This window comes from Medicago sativa, chromosome 2 (assembly GCF_051527215.1).
Source record: "Medicago sativa cultivar Bolivia chromosome 2, Bolivia_mono, whole genome shotgun sequence".
NCBI lineage: Eukaryota > Viridiplantae > Streptophyta > Magnoliopsida > Fabales > Fabaceae > Medicago > Medicago sativa.
The window spans coordinates 39,482,752-39,500,244 of NC_140750.1; the positions used below are offsets into that span (position 1 = coordinate 39,482,752).

The 17,493-nt window shown below is 39.1% G+C and overlaps 1 protein-coding gene across 1 annotated transcript; it reads left to right on the top strand.

Annotated features, from left to right (window-relative positions):
- The first annotated feature begins 12,430 nt into the window (after positions 1-12,430).
- Positions 12,431-15,304, top strand: LOC146946823 (uncharacterized). Its single transcript, XM_085748317.1, has 2 exons — positions 12,431-12,967; positions 15,269-15,304. Exons 1-2 carry the CDS (start codon positions 12,431-12,433, stop codon positions 15,302-15,304), a joined length of 573 nt encoding a protein of 190 aa, XP_085604443.1.
- The last annotated feature ends 2,189 nt before the right edge of the window (positions 15,305-17,493 follow it).

The following is a 17,493-nucleotide window of genomic DNA, read 5'->3' on the forward strand; positions in this document are numbered from 1 at the left end:
TCACCAAAGGGATGCATCACGGCCTCCCCTCAGTAGCTGCCCTCCTTCTTTGCCATACCTAGTTGACAACACCAAAGTAGAGAACAATAATTTGAAAATGATGCATTAATATTAATTAGAAAAGATTTTGGAATAGATAAAATATTTTTTTACATATTTTGAAGAAGCACAATCTTGTAAAAAAATATACTTAATTTTTTTTTTGGTTACAAAGCTAAAGGAAAGAAAAAGAAACAAAAATAGAAAAGAGAAAAGCCTAAGCTCTAGGGAATAAGTTCCCATTGCGTCGGTCCTGATCAAGGGCAGGAGGTCACTTAGGGGAGTAACATGAGTGACAAATTCTTCATTAGAGGTGACTCCAAGCTTAGCCAAGAAATCTGCACATTGATTCCCTTCTCTGAGACAGTGATGAATGGAGAAGTTTCTGGTGTGAAGCAGGTCTTTAATGTCTTGAACTAAAACAGCGTATGCATGATAAGTGAAAGCATGCTCAGTAAGGAGCTTGATGGAGAGCATAGAGTCAGAATAACACACCATTTCCTCAATGTCTGTTTCGGCTGCTAGCAACAGACCTCGATGAATTGCAGTCATCTCCGCCATCAAGATGTTTGTCGTTGTTGAAAGAAAGCCAGAGAAACCTGAGATATAGAAACCGGCAGAATTCCGAATAATACCACCATAACCAGCTCGAGTTGGCGATCCCAAACAACTGCCATCCACATTGAGTACAACGCAATTGAAATTATTGTTGTTCCAACGAACCATATGGTCAAGATGAGGGACAGGTGCGGTATGGAAAGTTGCCTTGATTAAATCAACCATGTTTTGAATTTGAAGGTTGATCCGAGTGAAGGACCAGGTTTCACGACTCAAACACATTTGATTACGATGTCTCCACGTCCACCAGAGGCCGACAAGAAAGGTGTTAGAGCGCGCACCAGTAGCGTTAATCTTTATCCAATTAAGCGCAGATTCTTCACCAAAGAAATCATGATTCGTGAAGCTTAATTTGAGCCAAATATTTTTGGAGAAGCTACAATCGCGGAGGCAGTGCAGCAGAGACTCGTCTTCTTCTCCACATCTGGAACAGGTAGCGGAGGTAGCAATGTGGCGGTGGTGAAGCAGAGAAAGAGTACGGACAGCGTTATGACAAGCAAGCCAGACCAGCACCTTGAATTTTTTAGGATTTTTAATCTCCATATCCAAGACCAAGACACAAAAGCTGAAGGATTAAAATTGGAATCCGAATGGCTGAGGAGCCAAGAGTATCCGCTTTTTGCAGTATAGGTACCATTTATGTTATGATTCCAAATGAAAGTGTCGTCGACTCTCTCATTAAATCTGATGCGGGTGTTGTTGATGGAATCTGCAATTGGCTGCGGGAGAGTAGTGTAGAGAGCCTGAGTGTATTGACCGTTGTAGGTGAAGAACATCTCGCACGGTAAGGTGTATATCATATATATCAATGATGGGAACCAGAGAACCAAGAAGGCCATGAGAGCTCCAGTTGTAAAACCAAAAAGACGATGAGCCCGAACCAGCACGCCAAACATAACCGTTACGAAGAATATCTTTGGCTTTGATAATAGAGGACCAAGAGGGGGAGCGGTTGCTATTGGAGGTGCATAGAGAGTATTCGGTCCTGAAGAGTACTTGTTGGAGAGGTTGTTTACCCACAGTTTGTTTGTTGATTGAACCATGTCCCAAACCAGTTTCCCAAGCAGACAGGTGTTTGCATCTCTTGCTGTTCGAATACCCAAGCCTCCAAGATGCTTCGGTTGAGTCACTTTTTTCCAGTTAACCAAGTGGATTCCTTTGTTATCAGTGCCTTTCCAAATGAAGTTCCGAGTTGTTTGATCAATACTATCGCAAATATTTTGAGGAAGCCAGTTTATCTGCATGTAGTAAGTAGGAATGGAGGATAAAACTGAAGCTGCAAGAGTTAATCTACCTGTTCGGTTTAGCAGACTATTCTTCCAAGAAGCCAAGCGAGCTTGCATTTTTTCGATGATGAAATTGAATTCGCTTCTCTTTGGTCTACAATGAAGCATAGGAAAACCCAAATACTTTCCAAGAGAATTAGTGCTTTGAATCCCTGAAATGGAGGTGAGGGTGGTGATTTTACCATGAGGAGTACCTGAAGAATAATAAGCTCTTGACTTAGAAATGTTGATTTTTAACCCAGAAGCTCGGCTGAATCTTTCAAAGAGGTTGTGAATGAAATGGAACTGAGAACTCTTCGCTTTAGTGAATAGGAGGACATCATCTGCAAAGAGGAGGTGAGATATCTGAGGCCCTCTATTGGTGATTTGAATAGCTTCCCAACTTCCTTGGTTGAGGGCGGAGTTGATAGAAACAGAAAGCTTCTCCATGCAAAGAATGAAGAGATAGGGGGACAAAGGGTCACCTTGTCTGAAACCGTGAGTTGGCTTGAAATATGGCAACTTGTTTCCATTCCATAAGATAGAGTAGTTGATGAAGAAACACAGTGCATGATGAGCTTGATGGTGACGTCGGGGAAGCCGAAATCATGGAGGAAAATGCTGAGGAAATCCCAGTTGACGTTGTCGAAAGCTTTTTCCAAGTCTAGCTTGAAGGCTACAAAACCCTTCTTCCATTTAGATCTCTTCATGTAGTGGATTATTTCCTGCAAAACAATAGAGTTATCTAAAGTGCCCCTTCCAGGCAGAAAACTGCTTTGGTATGGACCAATAATGTTAGTAAGAATAGGCCGTAACCGGTGAACCAGAACCTTAGTAATGATTTTATAAACAATATTACAAAGGCTGATGGGCCTGAAATCTTTGTAAGTAGCCGGGGGGTCAATTTTGGGAATGAGTGCGATGAGAGTGTTTGAGATCTCTGGATCAAAGTAACCTGTTTGGAAAGCTGATTGGACCATTTTAAAAATGTCATCACCAACAATGTGCCAATATTGTTTGAAGAAGATGCAATGGAAACCATCTGGATCTGGGGCTTTGTATGGTTTCATAGAGTTAAGGGCAGCAAAGACTTCATTTTTTGTGATAGGGGCGGTTAAAGAAATCTTTCCCTCGGCATCAATGGAAAGGTGGGTGCCTTCATTGAAAGAGCGGTCACGGTTAGGTTGGTTGCCACTAAAAAAATTTTGAAATAGGTTTGCGCCTCTTCTTGGAGAATGTAGCTGTCAGAGAACCAAGTACCACAAGGGAGTTGAAGCCTATGAATTCAGTTTCTCTTTCTTCTATTGATAGTTTGGGCATGGAAGAATGCGGTGTTTTTATCCCCAAACTTGACCCACTTCTCTCTAGATTTTTGGTACCAAAGCATTTCTTCTTGGAATAGGATGTGGTTATATTCTTGTTGTGACTCTTTTTCAAGGAGGGTATGCCTGATTGAATCAACTCTTTCGAGATAATTTTGGATGCCTTTGAGACGATTTTCAATATGCTTCTTTCTTTGGAAAATGTTTCCGATGACATCATGGTTGAAAATAATAGATTTATCCTTGACTTTGTTTAGGGACACAGTGATGTTGTGGTTGGGGGAGTGCCAAGAATTTTTAACCAACTCCGCATAATCATTGTGGTCGATCCAGGATGCTTCAAAGCGGAAAGGTCTTGGACCTCTGGCTAGAGGGAGTCCACCAAAACGGACAAGAAGAGGATTATGATCAGAGTGGAGCCTACGCAACACCTCAACAAAGGCTTCAGGGAAAGACATGCGCCAGTCAACATTTGCAAGACCTCTATCAAGTTTTTTAGAGATTATGCGGATGCCATTATTGTTTTTATGCCAAGTGAACCAACCACCTGTAGTTGTAAGGTCGGGGAGGTTGCAAAAGGTCATAAAGTTAGAGAAAGAGGCAGCTCTATTGTGGTGAAAGACGCCACCTCTTTGGTCGCTGGGAAGAAGGGTTTCATTGAAGTCACCTATAAGCATCCAAGGGTCGGCTATGGAATGGTTAATATTCACAAGATGAGTCCAGAGGCTGGGGCGCAGGGAAAGGTTAGGGCTAGCATATATACAAGTGCAAATGGTGTTTGCACTTCCACGACTGATTGGGAAGGTTAAAGAGTGAGGATTGTGGTCAATGACATTAGTAGTAATATTAATAGCTGAGTGTTTCAGAAGCCAAATACCTCCAAAGTGGCCATTTGCTTCAATGATGTGAATGGGGGTGTAACCATTGTTGGTCCAAAAGGAAGAGAGTCTGCTGAAAGGAACATGAGTTTCATAAATGGCAATTAGAGCAGGATTATGTTTTCTCATCAATTCTTTCAGATGTCTTCTGGCATTGTTATTTTGTGCCCCTCTAATATTCCAAGAGAGGATTGTAATATCTTTGAGAGCTTCCATAACACCGGAGACAAATGGTATTAAAAGGAGGTAACAAGTTATGTAACCATGCCCTCCTTAGCTACATGGGAGTCATGATTTTCTTCTCTAACAAAGCTATCATCACAGACGTCTTCATAAGTGTCGCAAATTGGAACTTTGTTGATGTTTTTAGTTTCCAGTTTGGCTTGTTTATGAGGGCTATTGTTCATAATACTGTGTTGGTATTGTTGGTCTTGGTTGGGAATATTTCTTTCAGGAGGGCCATGTTTCTGTTGGTCGTGTATGGTTTCTTTGTTGTTTGGAGTCTTTGGGATACTTTTGGCCACGTAGGCAGTCTTGGGAGGTTTTTTTTGAGTGGGGATAGATGGCGAAGGGGTATGGCCCATGGAATATTGTAAAACAGGTTCACTCATAATATCATCATCATGCCTACGTCGTTTTGTTTCTTTGGGAAATTGAGGAGCACAAGATTGGTCAGTAGGATTGGGGCGTGAATGTGTAACTTGGTTGGGTGGATCAGCTTTGTCTTTTGAAGTCAGGTTATTCAGGGCAGTAAAGCGATTGGTGGCTTTTGGCTTAACGGTTTTTGTGGTGAGTGGTGTGGGGCTATTTGGAATTTTCTTTTTTCTAGTGACAAGCAGCCAATCACCTGAAGTAGCAATAAACGTCACAAGGAAGGGGGGTTTGAATTGTGACCCCTTTTTAAAATTATTCCTGAAACTTTAATTTAGGTTGTATATACTCAAGAAAATTCTTGGTCAGTATTAGTTAAGCAGATAAATAATTAATTGATGTATAAGGGACCAGAATGTTCTGGAGCGAGATAATATAAGTAGAATAATAATATGATATTTGATCTTAAGTTATAAAGTTAAATTACCAAGGACCAGAATGTTCTGGAGAAATATAAAGATAGAATGATAAAACAATATAATAGACTGAATTTAAACTTTAGTTAAATATTAAGCAGTTGTTTTATCTTGGACCAGAATGTTCTGGAAGCAGTGTTATTAATCAATAAGTATAGTTTAAGTTAGAACCAGAGAACTCTGGATTAATATGGTTGAGATTAATTAGGACCAGAATGTTCTGGAGATAAATATTAAAGCTTTGTGATCGTGTGTGTATAGTGTGTAAAAGTAAAAGAGAGTAGAGAGAAAGAAGAATAACACAGGAGAGTTATCCTGGTTCACCAACACTTCGTGTGAGATTGTCCACTATAGTATACAGTTGGTAGAAACTTCTAACCAACACTATAAGGTCTTGATCACACCAGATCAGTCCGTAACCCCTGTATTATCAACCTCAGCAGGCTTCTACAATTCTTTGCTTTCGCACAAGAAAGGTTGGAACTCTTCCTATCTCAAACTATTAAGCCCAATAGACTTGAGATCTAGTTATCTCTTTGTAAGGTGATTGTTTGGATCGAATGTCTCAAACAAAAGATATGTAGGATGTTGTTTGGAACTTTATATGTCAAACAAACTATCCTTGTACAAATTTAGAACTATGTTCTCAATGAGAAATAAAGATGATTGTCGAAAGTGATGTTGAAGATATTGATAGCTTTTGCTTTGAGAGAGATAATTGCTTTGTATTTCAAACTCTTGCATTTCTCCTTCAATGACCTCTTCTATTTATAGAGCTGGAATCCCTTGGAAAGCAAGCTAAAAGAGAGTTGTTGTGCTTCCATTTTGAATTCAAAATTTGGCTCCAAAGAGACTTGGGGAGAAAACATGTAGAGAATGTTTCTTCACTTTTTCCCAGAACGTTCTCTCAGTCCCAGCCAATTTTAAACGAAATTGTAGAGCACGTGCTTGCTAGTTGGCGATGAGCTGTGATCAAGCCTTTGTTAACTTGCTGCCCACTTGATGACTTTTGTTGATGTCACTTATATGATGTCATGTGTCTTGATGATGAAGATTGATCCTTTGGATATTTCTTTTCCTCAAAATTCCTTAATGGATCGAAATACCCACATGAGGGCCCAAAGATGATTTTATTCCTTTTGCTTTTAGCACATGTGCAAGAAAGACATATTTAATTTCTTTTGTTCTTTTGTCCCTTAATGCATTATCAAAGAGCCTTGATTCCTTTCTTCTTTAAGTGAGACAAAAAGAATATTTGCTTGAGTCTTGATCTTAATTATGCATATCTTGACAATTGCCCAAAAAGCTCATATTTGTTCATATCCATATTTAATAAAGATTTTGTTATCCCTTGTGAGGCCAGAATGTTCTCTTGCTTTTACCAAACATTCTCATGAAACATTTCTCACAAAATTCATTAGTAGATAACAATATAAGTAAAATATGTTTGTTATCTTTAAAACATCAATAAAGGATTTTGCTTTCAACATCACCATGCAGTTCATTGTTTTCACCATCATTGCTAATTATTGTGTCATTATTTGCTGATGATTCTTGAGGAAAAATAGTAACTGCTTTACCGTTTTGAGACACCGAAATTGAATGCGTGATGGTAGGACTTGGTTGTTGCATTTGGATATGCTCTCCATGGTGGTTGACGGCGGCTGGCTGAGTCAGAGGTGTGGTGGTGCAGTTCCGTCCAAGGTGTCCGTAACAACCGCAACTGGTGCAAATGAGGTGGAGACCCTCATACTGGACTTTGTACCAATGCCGGTTTACCCAAATCTTTCCTACGACTGGCATAGTCAGATCAATCTCAACACAAACTCTTGCGAATTTGCCTCGTTCAATTTCAGTGTGTTTGTATCAACCTTAATGGGGCGGCCAAGAGCAGAAGCCATAGCTAAGAGAAAGCTCTCGTTATAGTAAACTAGATTCAGCCCTGGAAATCTCACCCAAATGATTGTTTTGTCCACCTTAGCATTTGGAAATGCAAATTCTGGCGTCCAGTGAGTGACTGCGAGACAGTGGTCGAAGATTAGCCAAGGGCCTCCGGTGATGACCTTTTCTTTGTCTGCAACTTCATTGAATTTCACCATATAGAATCTGTTATCATTGTCCATGATTTCGAATCCTCCTTGGGTTCTCCAAGTTTTTTGTAATCGCTCCCTCATAGTATGGTAGCCGAGGTTTTTCCCTAGCAGCTTGACGACAATTGCATCCTTCCATGGCGTACAGAGTTGTTGAAAGACTTATTGTTCGAGGTCAACCTTGGGTAGAAGACGGTTTCCATTCTCATGTTCGATATGGACTAGCTTTTTTTTTATCATATCCTCTTTTTATCGGATTAGGGTTTCTTGGGAGGGGTCAAGGAGTTTGTCGTGGAAAGAGATCTTTGGGGTTGGAGGCTGTTGTGGGTCAGGTGGTGTTTTGGTGGTGGCTTGAAGGTTGTCATTACTTTGAGCAGAGAAAACAAATTCTTCCATCGCACTCATCAGGGAAGAAGAAAAACGTGAAGAAAATTGACGGCTACCATAAAGTCTGTTTATAACGGGTGTAATAGCTTTTGAAGATGTATCAGAATCGTAATTAATTTCTTTTTTGTTGGAATCGCATCGCAACTGTATATGCTTTTTTGGTGGAATCAATCGCAATTCACTGCTCCCGGCAATCGCAACTTGGAAAGAACTCTTGTTAATTTTATACTTTAAGTACAAATATACTTAATTAAATAATAAGTTAACATTTTAACATAAAAAATTGAAAACTATTTTATATAAAGCTTGACATATATAAAATAGCTTTCAATATTTTATATTAAAATTTGGTTACCAATCTAGACAACTTGAATCTTATAGCCCTGCCTGATGTTGCTGAGATTAAAATAGTTGTGTTTTCCCTGATGGGGATTGAGCTCCAAGGCCCTGATGGGCTCCCTGGCCACTTTTATCAACATTATTGGAGTATTATTGGGCCTGATGTGGTGTAGTCAACTCAATATATTTTTTCAATCATAATGAAGTCATGTGTAACCTTAACTTTAACCTCATCATTTTGATCCTAAAAGTAAAAGGTCTAGATAAACTAGATAATTTCTGGCCCATTGTTGCTGCTAACTTTCAATTCAAGATCATCACTAAGATATTAGCTCATAGATTGGGAGTAATAGCCTAAAAAATTGTTTCACAATAGCAAAAAGGTTTCATCCCTGGCAGGAAGGTCGCTCTCAATCTTAACACACTTGGACTCCTCAGCATCTTCACTATTGATATAAGGAAAAAACCTAGACAACTCCTCAAACTTAGCAGCATACTCCGCAATCGACATACTTCCTTGCTTAAGCTGCAAGAATTCCATTTCCTTCTTGTTCCTCATGTCGGTCGAAAAATACTTCTTGAAGAACTCTTCCTTACCTTACTCAAGATACCACAGCATCATCAGCCTCTAGTCTTCTATTAGCATTAGCCCACCAAAACTCGGCCTCCTCCGGTAGCATGTGAGTGGCCAACCTCACTTTCTAATCATCACTAGTAACCATAGCACGAAAAATCCGATCAACACCTTCCCGCCAAATCTGCGCTCCATCCGAATCATACCGACCCTTGAACGTCGGAGGATGGTTTCTCATGAAACGATCCAACCTTCATTCCTCAGTCTCACCCAGATCATGTTGCCCATGCGCCGCCTGTAACAAATTAAACTCTAAAAGCGATAAATTACTCTAATGATACAATCATATAAAGAATTTAGATGGTACTTTTTCAATATATCACTAAGCATGCATAAATAACTTTCTCAAACATCGCAGCAGAATAAAACATCATTACATCGACATTCAAATAAGTCTTCTCAATAGACATCCAAAAATAAAATATGTATCCAAATAGCCATGTCATCATACTACACGTATCATCACCAATACATAGTCTAAAAATATTCAACAGACATAATAAAAACAATCCTCAAGACCGACCCCTAATCAGAGCTCTAAGTTTGCGACACCGAAAGCAGTAAAACGAGGTAGCATCCAAGCTATCCTCAAACAACTCACCAAGGCAAAGCAACTAGTCATGCACGCCGTCTATCCATCCATACGTATAAGGTAGGCGGTCAACCAAACGACCACTGGGGATTAGTTCAGATAAACTAAGACATTAAATTAATAGCGAACAAAAAATAAACTAAAATATAAACGACATTAAATTAAATAATTATCCAACAAAAGTAAATAGAGTTTCATCTTAGAAACATAACCTATACGAATCTAGATACACATGATAACTAAGACAAAAATACTAAAAGATAAAAACATACCCTAGAAAAAGATAGGAGAAGATATAACTCCTCTTTGGCTTCTAGAATAACCTTCCTTTAAAACTGCTCCAGTTCTAAACGAAAAATTGTGAACTTGGAAAGCTGGTATTTATAGGAAAAGTTTCCACCTAACTTAGGCTAAAATCATGGGCTTTCAGGGGCAAAAAAGTCACAAAAGCGACTTTTTCCACAGGTCACAGGCGCGGGGCGCCTAGGTTCATGCGCCTGGCGCATGTGCCTTGGAATTTCAAGTGCCAGGTGCCTAGGTCCATCCGTCGGGCGCTTTATAGTTTCACTTTCATGCGTCTAGGCGCTTCGTTTTGTGCGTCAGGTGCTTTAGTGCATTACTTTCCAGTTTTGCTGAATTCTTCACCCGTTTAGGTGTTTTCTTCATAGCTAAGTTATCTTGAACATTGGGAACAAAATTTCTCTCGTTGTAAAGTCTTATGAGGCCTCTTGAATCTATTATGCGCCCTTTTAGGCTCCTTAATTGCCATATTGACTCTTTTGGTGATTAACCGTGTTGGGTATTTGTGTTGGCTGCATTATTACTAAAACAAATATCCTTGTTCTGTAAGTTGGAGCCAAAGTTCCAACATGTGGTTAGGCAACTCTGTAAGATGTTGGATACAATGTTTCAACATCCTGGCACGGTTCAGTGTGCCTGGGTATATGCCTACTTGTACGCGCGCCCTTTATTATTTAAGGAAATATTATTTCCTTAACTTATTGATAAAGCAACACGCATATCATCTAAGAATCGGTTGTGGAATATTTCTAAAGTAGATATTATATTTTAGGAAATATTTATTATTGTTTGGAGCGATCCTATAAATGTTCCGACATTTTAGGACTTTCTAGATTTGTTTCTGATTCTTGTTTTACAGATTAGCTGAACCGATCTGCTTTGTACTGAAGCCCAACGAATTATTTAGCCCAAGCTGCTTTAGTATATAAAGAAGACTTCAATACCTAATTGCTCATTCAAGCCGTCATTCTAAAAAGTTTAGATTTTTGGGGTTTTGAGTCTACATGTATTCTACTCTTGTATCATGTTGATGCAAGTTTAGAATCTATACTGTGTGCCTTTCTTGTATCGCCTGTGATACTTGTTTAGGACTGTATGTGTGAGTTTGATACTCTTGTGAACTACAACGAAGTTGTGAAACAAGGTGTTAGTTGTTTGTGTTGGAAGGTAACTTCTACTTTTGTTTTGGTTTTGGTCTGATAGGTCACAGGGGCTGTGACTAACCAGTAGGATAGTGAGATGGGATCTCAGATCTAGGAGTTCCTAGGTTGAAGTCTAGACGGGTAGGTCCTAGGTCATATAGTGTAAACGAGGAGTTTGCTGAGAGCTATGGAATAAGGACTACACTAGTGGATTTCCTTCCTGGCTAGGATCCCCCAGACGTAGGTGTTTTGTCACCGAACTGGGTCAACAAACTCATTGTGTTCTTTACTTTCCTGTCATTTATTTTCTTGTTTCTATTTTTGTTTATCATGTGATTTTGAAACATTAAACCGAACATTGCAAACGTTAAAACATCTGACAGAACATAATAAAACAAGAGCGCTAGAATTTCAATAGGCATCAGAGCAGGCACCCTGACTATTTTAGGGTGAGCTCCAGGGAGTTCTATTCTAGCATCATGGACAAGGAAGGTGGATTTGTAAACAGACCCCCTCTGTTGGATGGCTCAAACTATGATTACTAGAAATCACGCATGAGTGCTTTTCTGAAATCCATTGACAACAGAACGTGGAAAAAAGTTCTGAAAGGTTGGGAACATCCTATGACACTTGACGCTGATGGAAACAGGACTACTATGTTGACACCTGAAGAAGAATGGAATGATGCTGAAGATGAACTGGCTCTTGGAAACTAAAAGGCATTGAATGCTCTATTCAATGGTGTAGACAAGAACATGTTCAGATTTATCAAGCAATGTATTATGGCTAAGGATGCTTGGGAGATTCTCAAGACTGCACATGAAGGTACTACTAAGGTAAAGAGTGCTAAATTCCAACTCCTTACTACAAAGTTTGAGAAATTGAGAATGCTGGAGGATGAAAGTATTCAAGATTATCATCTGAATATTCTTGATATTGCAAACGCTTTTTAGTCTCTTGGAGAGAAAATTTCTGATGAAAAACTAGTCAGAAAGATTCTCAGATCCCTACCTAAGAGGTTGGACATGAAAGTTACTGCTATTGAAGAGGCTCAAGATATTTCAAGCTTAAAGGTTGATGAATTAATAGGGTCTTTGCAAAATTTTGACATAACTGTCAACAACAAAACTGATAAGAATGGCAAGGAGATTGCTTTTGCATCTTGTGTAGAGCCTGATGAGTCACAAGCAAATCAAGAAGATTATGAAGATATGGTAGAGTCTCTGGCACTTCTTCGGAGACAGTTCAAGAAGATTTTCAAAAGGTTTGACAGAAGGTCCAGGCCAAATGGTCAAAACATCCGACCCAACATTGACAATCAACCTAGTAAAGAGAAGGTGGCAAGATCTGATGAAATGAACTCTCACTACAAAGGAGTACAATGTCATGAATGTGAAGGGTATGGTCACATCAGAACAGAATGTGCTACTTTTCTAATGAAACAGAAGAAAAGTTTAGATGTGTCTTGGTCAGATGGAGATGACTCAGATGACGAGGTAAAAGCTGAATCTGCAAATCATGTCTCTGCCCTAGCTGGTAGAATTATGTTAGATACTGAGTCTTGTGAGGAAGAAATGTCTTATGATGAGCTTGCTATATCCTACTATGACCTGATGGCTAAAAATAATGAATTAACCCAAAAGGTTGAGGAACAAGCAAAAGAGATTGCACAACTACAGGATGAAAGGTTTGATAATCTGGCTCATATCTCATAACTCAATGATGAATTGTCAAAGTTGAACTTTCAACTAGAGCAGATGAAAGAACAGATTGGAATGAAGTCAGCAGAGTCAATGTTCAAACATCTAGAGGAACATCAGACCAAGAAGAAATCAAAGTCTTGGGTCTGTGATCACTGTAAAGAGAAGGGACACATTAGACCCTATTGCTTCAAGTTGCATGGCGAGTTCTTGCATTTTCAGCAGAAACTATCCAAGAAAGGATGGAACCACATAAGCACCAAGACTGGGTTAATTGCTCACACATCTCTCAGAGCATCATCTAAAGAGGACTGGTATTTTGATAGTGGTTGTTCAAGACATGTGACTAGTGTAGAAAACTATCTGGAAGATGTAAGATCTTATGTTACCAGCTATGTGACTTTTGGTGATGGGGCTAAAGGAAAAATTGTGGGAATTGGTAACCTGATCAAACAGGGTTTGCCAAGACTTGATGATGTACTTCTAGCTAAAGGATTGACTGCCAATTTAATTAGCATAAGTCAGCTGTGTGACCTGGGACTACAAGTAAACTTCACCAAGCCTGAATGTCAGCTTTCAGATGACAAAGGAGAAGTACTAATGAGAAGTGTAACAGCGATTTTCACAAGATTTATTTTATTATTTATTTATGTGTGTTGTGTGTGCTATTATGTGATTATTTGCATCTGTGTGTATTTTTGGTTGGGAATTGTAGAATTCGGTGTAGAAGGGTATTTTAGTCATTTTGGACTTAGGGGCATTTTGGTCATTTTGAGAGTAGGGGTAATTTTGTAATTTGATTGAGGACTATTATTTTGAGTGTTAGTAAGAATGTTATTTTACTAAGTTACTAGAGAGAGTGTAGTAATTATTTTATTTACCGGTAAGTGACCGTTAGTGTTGTAATTTACCATTAAGTGAGTAGTGACATTTTGGATGTTAGAATAGAAATGGGTTAGGCCCATTAAGGTTGAGAGATAAGCCCAATTGAATAGAGCACATATATAAACTCTAGTTGTTGGTGAAAATTAGGTTTTCACAACATTTCACATTTCATTTCATTTGGGAAGAGAAGAGATAGAAGCTAGAGAGTAGAACAAGATCAAGGGCTAGAGCTAGAGGAGGGGATTCTTCATCTAGGAGCTAAATTGAGGCTTAAATTAAAGATTCTTGGAGTTAGAGGTAAGGGGGTTAGTTTTTGATCATAATTTCATAACTTTTCATTTAAACACATTTTTATGAAATTGATAAAATGAATCCAATTGCTCTGAATTCGTGCATAATTGTTGTTGTTATGATTGAGAACATGATTTGTATGATAATTGCTTGTTAGTATGTGAATTAACATGTTGAAATGTGCATTTGTGGGTATATTGTGTTCTTGAACAATTTTGATGAAAAATGAGGTTGCGATGTTGAATTGTGTATGAATTTGTGTTCATTAGTTGTTGTTGATGATTGTTGAACTGTTGGAATCGAAATTGTGTAACTGGAATCGTTGTTTATGGATTCATGAGGAGATTTGTGGTTATGTTGGTGTTTTGAGAAAATTTGGTGAATTTGATGAAATGAGCTATGTTGTTGTTTTTAATGCTTGAATCATGTTTGTTTAAGTGTATTGAACCTGTTTTGACCCATAAACACTTTCTGGAAGTTGATTTGGGAGTTGGGGGTTTGAAAATTGGGATTTTGGGCAAAAATGGTGTAAAAACCCGAAACTTCTGAGAAATTTCGCAAGAACGGCGCTAATAGCGAAACTGTCTGGACAAGTTTCGCTAATAGCGAAAATTTCGCTAATAGCGAAATTGTCTGGGAATTTCGCTAATAGCGCAGATTTCGCTAATAGCGAAATTGCCCAGAAACAGTTTTCTGTTTTGATTGTTTTGAGCTTTGGGGGACCAATCCAATACTTCTAAAATGTTTCTTTGGACTTAATTAACACCTGTTTACACCTTTAATCCTACTGGAACAAGATTTGAGTTGGTTTGGACTTGAATTTATGAAAATCGTCTAACTTTTGTGAAAACGGTCCAAACGTTAATTTTTCCAAAAACTCGTTTTCTCCGGAAATTGAAGTGGGATTAGAGTTGTATATTGTTTATATGATTTTTAAAAATGGATGTGATTGGTTCTATCAAGTTTGAACTTGTTTTGCTTTGAAAATGGAAAATTTTGTGAAAAGTGAAAAAGTGAGACGAACTTTGAGTTTTTTTTGAATTCGTCGTTTTTGTCCGATGAAATGCTTATATATCCTCTACTGCACTTATAAGTGACTTGTGAAAATACATGGCATAGGCAATTGAGCTTGTAGAGTTGGTTTTGGTTCATAACCTCTATTATTTTTAAATGGTGACTTTTGGAGACGAACTTAGTAGAAATGAATCTTGATGAACTAAAAGTCTTATGAATCTTTTGTGAATGGTCACATATGATTAAATAATTGTGTTTGAATGATTGTGGAAGGTTGAGAATGATGTTTATCATAAATTGTTGTGTTATTCCATTTTACTTGATTTATGTGATGTAAATGGAAATGAATTGTAAATCAATGTTGATGAATGTTGATGAATTTTACGTGAGATGTGATTGTTGAATGTATGGGCATGATTCTTGATAATGCAATGTTGTTGAGTTGTTGAAATGTAAAGAGAGGTGTACTTTTACATTGTTTTGATAGTTGTTATGTTGGAGTTGTGCATTATCGAGTCATTGCTATATGTCCATGCATCATACCATGTTGTTGTTGTTGTTGAAATGTAAAAGGAGGTGTACTTTTACATAGTAAGAGGAGGTGTACTCTTACTTAGATGTTTTGGTGGCATCTGTTGTTGTTGGTCTGGTACCACATGCATATATGTGTCAAGTCTAGGCGCATTGCATAAATTTAATTGTCAGATGGTTGTGTTTGTGATTGTTAATGATGGGTGGTAAGTGTGGACTTGTATTGCTTATATGATTGAATGTTGATGTTGGACATGTATGCAAATATCTATGAACTTTTTTACATTTGTATATCTGTCTATTATGATTGGATTATGATTAATGTAATACTTACCTCCAGTGGTTTCGACCGCCTACCTGTCTGTATGGATGGGTAGACGTTGTGCAGGACTAGACGCTTGGTGAGTTTGCTTGTTGGATGTTTGGACGACGGGAGCTTTCTCCGTTGTCGTGTCAGTGTCATATTATCTAGGCTCTGATTAGGCTTAGCGTCTATTTGTTGTTTTGGGATTCTGTTGCTATGTTGTTGCTATTGTCCACCTGTCGGACTTGGAGTATTTTCACATGAGGATATATTTGACCGTGGCATGTATATGTTGAAGTTTATGATTTGAATTCCGCTGTGACCATTGAAATATTATATATATGCATGATATTAGTTGGTTTATTTTGAGACGTAGCATCTATTTCTAGAATATTTCTGATGTATTCGCGCGTTTTACCGCTTAATAGAAATAGGGTGTTACAAGTTGGTATCAGAGCCGTGGTCAGTCTTGTCAAGACTAGTAGATTAGTGTTGTTGTTTTACCCTGTTAGTATGCGAATGGTAATGAGTTAGCTTCGGCACTTGTTCTTGTGTTGTTGTGCTGTTGTTCTTATCTGTTGGTTGGTTTTGTGTAAAAGAGAGATGGCTGGTGGTAGAGATGATGGAGCGATTGCTCAGGCTTTGACTTCAGTGGCTCAGCCGTTGGCTCTGGTTAATGAGCAGGCGGCAGCTGGTCATCGTGATCCTGGTGAGGCAGAAGAGCGGAGGTTGGATCGTTTCTTGCGTAACAGTCCGCCGACGTTCAAGGGTAGGTATGACCCGGATGGAGCTCAGAAGTGGGTGCAAGACATGGAGAGGATCTTTCGTGCTATGGTGACTAGTGAGGACCAGAAGGTCAGGTTGGCTACTCACATGCTTGCTGAGGAGGCTGAGTATTGGTGGACCAATGCTAAGGGAAGACTTGAGGCTGGTGGAGCTGTGACTTGGGCTAGGTTCAAGACTGAGTTTTTGAGGAAGTACTTTCCTGAGGATTTGAGGACTAAGAAGGAAGTGGAATTCTTGAACTTGAAGCAAGAGAACCGTTCGGTGGCTGAGTATGCAGCAAAGTTTGAAGAGCTTTCGAGGTTTTGTCCGTACATCAATGCGGAGGATGCTATGATTTCCAAGTGTGTGAAGTTCGAGAGCGGTTTGCGGCCCGACATCTACCAGTATATGTGTGTTCAGGAGATCCGTGATTTTGATACTTTGGTGCATAAGTGTCGCATGTTTGATGATGCTGGAAGAGCTAAGGTTAATCACTACAAGGCTCAGAATGAGAAGAAAGGAAAGAGTCATGGATTTGGGAAGCCGTACAACAAAGACAAAGGCAAGAAGAGAGAAGGTGGTGGAGGTTCTAAGGTGAATGTTGCTGAAGTGAGGTGCTTCAAGTGTGGCACTTTGGGTCATTTTGCTAATGATTGCAAGAAAGGTGATAGTTGTTACAAGTGTGGAAAGGCGGGTCACAAGGCGGGTCACAAGGCTTATGTGGAGAAGGAGATCACTTGCTACAATTGTGGTGAGAAGGGGCATATCAGTACTAAGTGTACCAAGCCGAAGAAGGCAGCGGGGAAGGTGTTTGCATTGAATGCGGAAGAGGTGGAGCATCCGGATAATCTCATCCGAGGTATGTGTTTTATCAATAGTACTCCTTTGATTGCAATTATTGATACTGGTGCTACTCATTCTTTTATCGCGGTTAGTTGTGTTGAGCGTTTGGGTTTAGTTGTGACTCCGTTGTCTCGTGGGATGGTTATCGATACCCCGGCTAGTGGATCGGTGACTACTTCTTTAGTGTGTGCTAAGTGTCCTGTTAGTTTTGGCAATGTTGATTTTGAGTTGGAACTTGTGTGTCTTCCGTTGAAGCATATGGACGCTATTTTTGGTATGGATTGGATGTTGACTTTTGGTATTAACATTAATTGTTTGACCAAGAGTGTAACGTTTTCTAAGCCAGTAGTTGAGGAAGGTAGAAGGTTCTTGACCGCGGAGCAAGTGAAGAAGTCCTTGGATGGTGAAGCTAGTGTATTCATGATGTTGCTTCCTTGAAGGAGAGTAGTGAGAAAGGAGTTGGTGATTTGCCGGTAGTGCAAGAGCT